Source organism: Nanorana parkeri, unplaced genomic scaffold (genome assembly GCF_000935625.1).
Source record: "Nanorana parkeri isolate BGI_ZX_2015 unplaced genomic scaffold, ASM93562v1 scaffold1966, whole genome shotgun sequence".
Classification (NCBI taxonomy): Eukaryota; Metazoa; Chordata; class Amphibia; order Anura; family Dicroglossidae; genus Nanorana; species Nanorana parkeri.
Window position 1 is genome coordinate 52,490 of NW_017308234.1, and position 7,651 is coordinate 60,140.

At 49.9% G+C, this 7,651-nt stretch overlaps 1 protein-coding gene across 1 annotated transcript in view; it reads left to right on the forward strand.

Annotated features, from left to right (window-relative positions):
* Positions 1-5,739: 5,739 nt before the first annotated feature.
* The window catches only part of CDHR4 (cadherin related family member 4), a 31,109-nt gene continuing 29,197 nt past the window's right edge, over positions 5,740-7,651 (forward strand). The window contains exon 1 of the mRNA XM_018572193.1: positions 5,740-5,806. Within this exon, the coding sequence (XP_018427695.1) occupies positions 5,740-5,806 (67 nt within the window). The remainder of the gene's footprint in view (positions 5,807-7,651) is intronic.

The window sequence follows — 7,651 nt, forward strand, 5'->3', positions numbered from 1 at the left end:
GGGGGGAGGGGTGTGCTGCCCAACTGAATATGGGAGATGGCGGCCATGCTTTGTATCTCCATAGAGAGAAGATAGGGCCACAAACTGACCATGTTCGGCACATTCAGAAGGGGAACGTATCTGATACACGATAACAGTGCCGCCCATTCATGCGGCACAATCCAATATACAGATCCATGGAGAGAATGATTCCACCAATCGGAGCGCAGTAACCAGAACCACAGGAAATGCTCGAATCCACTCTCCTTGTGTGTCACGGGGTACGAGGGAGGCCCATTGCTACATGAGCTATCGCCGGATGTACTCTCCCCGCTGCCCCAAGGCCAGGTCCCCCAATGCCGTCTTATTACAAGTGATCTCGGCGACATCTCCGCAATCACTTTGTAAACAGACGGGCGGCTTCCTCGCACAACGTTTGGCGAGCTCAATGTAGAGGACAACTTGGCGCCCGGAACTTCATGTCCCCCGTCGTTGGGAGATTCCACAACGACATCCCCCCCCCGAGGCCAGGCCTTAGCGGCCCTGATCACCATTATTGAATAGCGCGCTGCCAGATTGATATAACCCAAAGTTCTCCAATCTGAATACAAGTAACAACCAGAAACACCCCCCCACACACGGTCACACTGCTGCCCCCGCCAGATGTCATGGAATCGCAGCGCCTCAGTGACCAGAGTGAGATCCTTGTTTGGTGGAAGAGGAATGAGAAGAAGGCTTCCTTTGCGTGGGTAACACAGCCTGCAGTACCGCTGCCCGCCACTTGGGGAAGACTCACCTCTATCAGACTGGAGACAGGCAAACATACATCTTGCATCCAATTAGGCACATTTTTAGGGCCTGTTCACATATCAGGTGCGGACCTGCAGACTGATGCAGTGCGTTTTGGTTGCGTTTTTGATGCGTTCCCACTTGGCTGGAGTGGGGCTGTTAGTATGTTAGCTGCAGTGCAGTGCGTTTTGGACGCGTTTGCGTTTCCTGACCGTACAAAATGTGACATGCAGTATTTTTCTGTCGTAACCTGAACGGACTGCGCACGTGAGAACTGTAGCCCATAAAACACATAGGGATACATTGGGATGCATTTTGAGTGCAGCAGCGTACGGATCCGGTCAGCACACAAAAACGGACGTCGTGTGAACAGGCCCTAAGGGTTGTGGGGCAGCTAAGGTTTTGCCCCCACACACTTCTGAGATACCCCGAGCTATCCTGTGATCTAGAATCCTTCTGTGCCCACTTTCCCCACAGACACATGGCTTAGGCTGGCTTGCCACTGCCTGCAGTTTGTCAGCTGGCTGGTCTGCTCGGTCAGGCCTTCTTAAACTTTCTCCATTCGTGATCCCTTTTTGGCCGAGGAAATTTTTAAGGGACCCCAACGTCGGTCGGTGTCTCCCCCCTCCCCTAGCGTAAGTCGGTGTCTCCCCCCCCGCATCAGTCAGTGGGTCAATCAGTGTCTCTCTCCTCTTCCCTCCCCTCCCAGCACCAGTCAGTGTCTCTCTCCTCTTCTCAGGAAGGTACCAAGTGCACAGGGGGGGCCATGACCGTAAAAAACTACACTACACTGCAAATTATACATTAACCTGAAATAAAACAATCTAGCTTGGAGCCCAGACCTCCTCGGCTGCCTGGGCCCCTCACACAAGTAACGGCCATACTCCCCTGATGGCGATCTTGGCCCGGGGACTCGGATTGCGACCCCCCCCGTTCACTTGCTGGACCCCATATGGGGTCGCGACCCACACTTTAAGAAGCACTGTCCTCGGTAACCGCACACACACCCACAGTCTGGCAGATACAATTACCACACGATGCAATTTCATACCGATTAGGAGCGAGCTTAAAAACAAACATAGAGGCAATAATAATGTAACAATCTCCCCAGGAGTATGAATTCTTAATACGCAGGCCACTCATTACATTTGCATATTTATTAACATAGAAATATGTACAAAAGTCAAAAATTACAAAAAATAATAAAATGAGATACAGAAAGGGAGAAAACCTGACATTTTTTAATAGTTTATCCTGTTGTTGAGAATGTTCCATAACTGCCATGTTTCCAATACTCCCAGACAAAGTGCAATGAATACTGTACTTCCGGTCTGCGGACTCTTCTATAAATAATTATCTGTAAAAAAATTAAACTGCTGAATGATAGTAAATCTTTATAAATGCTATTATTGCCTGTGAAAATGATTGGGCGGGTAGCTCAGCTTCCACATACATTATATAGCCAAATGTATTGGGCCCCTCCCCCTCCAAATCATTGTATTCAGGTGTTCTGTGACATTACCCGGCCACTAAATATTCCACCGTGGTCGCCTGTTACTGGGATTATAACAAAGTGGAAGCGACCGGGAACAACAGCAACTCAGCCAGGAAGTGATGGCCACGTCACATGACAGAGCGGGGTCAGCGCATGCTGAAGCGCGCAGAAGTTGGCACGGGGGCGGGGCTTGGCACCTTAGTTCCAGTGAAGGGAACTCTTAAGGCCTCAGCACACCAAGACATTTTGGACAATTTCATGCTCCCAACTTTGTGTGAGGAGTTTGGGGACGGCCCCTTCCTGTTCCAACATGACTGCGCACCAGTGCACAAAGCAAGGTCCATAAAGACACGGATGGGGGAGTTTGGGGGGGAGGAACGTGACTGGCCGCACAGAGTCCTGACCTCAACCCCATACAACACCTTTGGGATGAATTAGAGGCGGAGACTGCGAGCCCCTCCCCCAACATCAGTACCTGACCTCACAAATGGTCCAACATTCATTTAAAGAATCCTCTCACCTAACAGAGATCATGTGACGCAGAACAATGAGCCCCTCCCCGGTCTAGGCATGTGCCATTAATACTAAACAAACACATTGTTATGTAACTAAATACGATGATAAGACCTCCTGTGACGTCAGCACCAGACTCGGTATAAAGAGCGGTGACGCCACATGTGTGTGTTGTAAGTCCCAACATGCCCGGTGTTTACTGCTGGAGGTCCCGACAACTCGCCCGGGGCGAGAGGTGAATGTTGTTAGTTACCAGCAGAGGAGGAGAGGAGGCGAGGGCTGCACACGGGACAGGTAGGAGCTGGACGGACAATACTATATCCGATATAATGTACTGACTGTATCATATAGAACACAAGGCAGAGGGGCTATATAATATATAACATGAAACATTGTGACTATACAACACACTGAATATATAATACATAACACTCTGGCTGCAAAACATACTCCCTACACCTGTATAATATATAACATAAAACATTGTAACTATATAATATGTATCATACCGGCTCTACAATATACTCCCTATACCTCTATAATATATAACATATCACCAGACTATATAATACATAACACACTGGCCACAAAACATACTGACTACACCTGTATATATATATAAACATATACCAGCTATACAACATAAAAAATTATGACTACAGTATATAATATATAACATAGCGGCTATAAAACATACTATACCTGTATATATAACATAAAACATTGTGACTATATAATATGTATCATACCGGCTATAAAACATACTGAATATATAATACAGTATATAACATAAGACATACCGGCTATAAAGCATACTGAATATATAATACAGTATATAACATAAGACATACCGGCTATATCATATAAAACATACTCACTATACCTGTATAATATATAACATAAAACATTGCGACTATATAACATAAAAAATGGCGACTGCAGTATATAATATATGACATCAAACATATTGACGAGATAATAGATAACAGACCGGCTATAAAACATACTCACTATACCGGTATAATATATAACATGAAACATTGTAACTATATAAGACATAACAATGGGGGAGAATGTATCAAAACTGGAGCAGTTGCCCATGGCAACCAATCAGCTTCTGTCTTTCATTTTCAAATCTAAACTGAAGAGAGACGGTGAATGGTTGCCATGGGCAGCTGCTCCAGATTTAGATAAATTCCCCTCTACGACTATATAATATGTAACATACCGGCTGTATATAGTAACTGTATAATACAGAACATCCCGACTATATCACATAATTGGTGGAATTTATCAAAACTGGAGCAGACAGAATCTGGAGCAGCTGTGCATGGCAGCCAATCAGCTTCTCTCTTCAGTTTGTTCAGTTAAGATTTGAAAATGTAAGAGAGAAGCCGATTGGTTGCCGTGCACAGCCGCTCCAGATTCTGTCTGCTCCAGTTTTGATAAATTCCCCCCAGTGAGTATATAATATGTAACATACGAGCTGCATATAGTAACTGTGTAACCTCCCGGCTCTATAATACACTCATACAGGTGATTTGTGATCTTGGCACTGGGCCGTTGTTCTATCAAAGTTTGTGACTGCGTTAGAATGTGTGACCGGTCACATGGCCACACATTTTCACGTGATCCCGCCCACTTTTTCTGAGGCGAAATATGCGACCGGCAAAAGGTGAAGCATTCCAGCTGTTCCCGGGCAGATCGGCATCGCAGAGCGTATGTGCAGGAGAACCGATCCGCCCGGGGAACAGCTGATCGGTCCTGAAATGTCACTTCTATCCGACTCTGTGAGCGCGATCACACATTCCAACCCAGTCACAATCTTTGATAGAACACCGTCATTGTCGGCAGACAGTTGTTATGGATGTGATCGGTCGCAGGGCGCGGTGGGCGGGGGAGTCGCGGTGACATCTTGTGTACAATTTGCTCGGTCACATGCAGCGCATACACACAGTCCTATCACCGGCCGATCTCCTGGAAGATCGATTGATTATCACATTCCAATATTGAAGCGCCATCACAGCTGAACCCGGGAAGACACCAATGAGTGCCGTTCTGTATTCATCAATACAATAGTACATGTATTGTTCAAAAGTACCTACATCTGGCCTGGCGCGAGCCTCTTAAAGCCCTTGTACAGCAGAGCTCAGACTGGAAGAGAGAGAGAAGCAGCACGAGGAACATGCTGACGGGAGAGAGCAGAGTGACATTTATTAGATTTTTTTCCTTGCAGCCTACAGGCTGGGGACATATGTGGGTCAGCCTGAGTGTTACAGAACAATCGGTTCCTCCCATCATGCCTCTGAGGTGTGTAAATCTCAGGACTGGATGGACAGAAATACAAATTCCTTGGCAGCTAACACATCTCCTGAGGGGAAGGACGGGTCAGTGACAGCCAACTGCTGCTGTCATCATAAAGGGACAAAGAGCACCTGTCACCGGAAAGGGGGCCTGCAAGTTACTTTGTAGCCTGACATCGAATGACCCCACGTGCCCCTCCTCTACTATGGGGGGCGTGTCATTATATACTTCGGGATGAATGTCGGGTAAATACCAAATAGGTTCAGCCGGTCTTGTGATCCTGTGAGGTCCTGGACCCCCCCTTGCAGCAGCAGCACAGCTTGGTCCAGGGCACACCCCCAGCCTGTGATTGGACAGCAGCAGGTTCTTGAGTCATCACTCCTCCTGTCAGCATGCTCCTTGTCGGCACAACCTGATTGGCCCCCGCAGCGCTGATACCGATTTGGGGTTGTTATATTTATAATCACGTTTATTGATCTTGTTTATTGAACGGATAATTGCAGTCATTGGTGATTCTATGTCCGTCCGGTGTTCCCGCTCATGCTGCGCTTCCTGTGTCTCATCTCCTCTGTGTTTTCTCTACAGGTGACACCCTCAGAGATTGGCGCTAGGAAAGACACCCGCTTCCCCCGGCCCCCTGAGAGTCCGCAACCAAAGCCATGGGGCCACTGCCCCCCGTACTGCTGTGTGTCGCCCTCCTCATCATCAGTGGGGCTTGGGGACAAGGTACATATGTGACCACTGTGCAGGTTTTACCCAGAATCCTGAGCTGGGCACTCTGATCTCTACCTCACTCTGCACCCCAGGGGGGGAGGGGGAGGGGATGTGATCAGTCTGGATCAGACTATATCAACTTGTGTTACCATTTACTGCTTTGTCTTCTGCTGTGTCTGTGACAACAGGGAGCGAGGAGGAAGGAAGGGGGGAGAGAGCAGATAGATGTAGGTAGGGAGTGAAGAAGGAGCAGATGGAGGCAGGGAGGATGGGAACAGGGAGGAAGGAAGCAGATGAATGTAGGGAGGAAGGGAGTGGGGAGGATGGGAGCAGGGAGAGAGCAGATGGAAGCAGGGAGGATGGGAACAGGGAGAGGAGAGAGCAAGCGGAAGCAGGGAGGAAGGGAGCAGGGAGGGAGCAGATAGATGTAGTTAGGGAGCGAAGAAGGAGCAGATGGAAGCAGGGAGGATGGGAGCAGGGAGGAAGGGAGCAGGGAGGAAGGGAGCAGGGAGGGAGCAGATAGATGTAGTTAGGGAGCGAAGAAGGAGCAGATGGAAGCAGGGAGGATGGGAGCAGGGAGGAAGGGAGCAGGGAGGAAGGGAGCAGGGAGGGAGCAGATGGAAGCAGGGAGGAAGGGAGGGGGGAGAGAGCAGATAGATGTAGTTAGGGAGCGAAGAAGGAGCAGATGGAAGCAGGGAGGATGGGAGCAGGGAGGAAGGGAGCAGGGAGGAAGGGAGCAGGGAGGGAGCAGATGGAAGCAGGGAGGGTGGGAGGAGGGAGGGAGCAGATGGAAGCAGGGAGGGTGGGAGCAGGGAGGAAGGGAGCAGGGAGAGAGCAGATGAATGTAGGGAGGAAGGGAGTGGGGAAGGAGCAGATGGAAGCAGGGAGGATGGGAGCAGGGAGAGAGCGAGTGGTAGTGGGGAGGGAGGAAGAAGGGAGTGAAGAAGGAGCAGTTGGAAGGAGGAAGGCAGCAGGGAAGGAGCAGATGGATGTAGCTAGGGATCGAAGAAGGAGCAGATGGAAGCAGGGAGGTAGGAGGAAAGGAGCAGGGAGAGAGCAGATGGATGTAGGTAGGGAGCGAAGAAGGAGCAGATGGAAGCAGGGAGGTAGGAGGAAAGGAGCAGGGAGAGAGCAGATGGATGTAGGTAGGGAGCGAAGAAGGAGCAGATGGAAGCAGGGAGGTAGGAGGAAAGGAGCGGGGAGAGAGCAGATGGATGTAGGTAGGGAGCGAAGAAGGAGCAGATGGAAGCAGGGAGGATGGGAGCAGGGAGAGATAAAGTGGTAGTGGGGAGGGAGGAAGAAGAGAGTGAAGAAGGAGCAGTTGGAAGCAGGAGAGGAGGAGGAAGGGAGCAGGGAAGGAGCAGATGGAGGGAGGAAGAAGGGAATTTATGGAGTGCAGTCGGGACACAGCGCCGCCCCCACTATCTCCTCTATTGCAGGGGGAGCCAAACTCCGGCCCTCCAGCTGTGGGGTGAAACTACAAATCCCACGATGCATCTCTCTCTGGGAGTCATGTCTGTGGCTGGGAGAATCTTGCAATGCCTCATGGGATTTGTAGTTCCACCCCACAGCTGGAGGGGCGGAGTTTGGCCACCCCTGCTCTATTGCTTGCTACAAATCTGAGGATTTCCTGGAGGGGGAAGGGTTATATGAGGGTCCTCACAGCTCTGGCCGGTGTCCAATCACCTGATGATACCTGCAGGCCCATCCCACCCGAATCACTGACGTCACTGGTTGCCAGGCGCTTGGCGGGACGCCATCTCCAGAGCGTTACGCTCAGCTCCATGGCAACCGATGATGTCAATGAGCCGGGCAGGATGCCGGACAGAGCGTCACAGGATGTGACGAGCTCTTCTG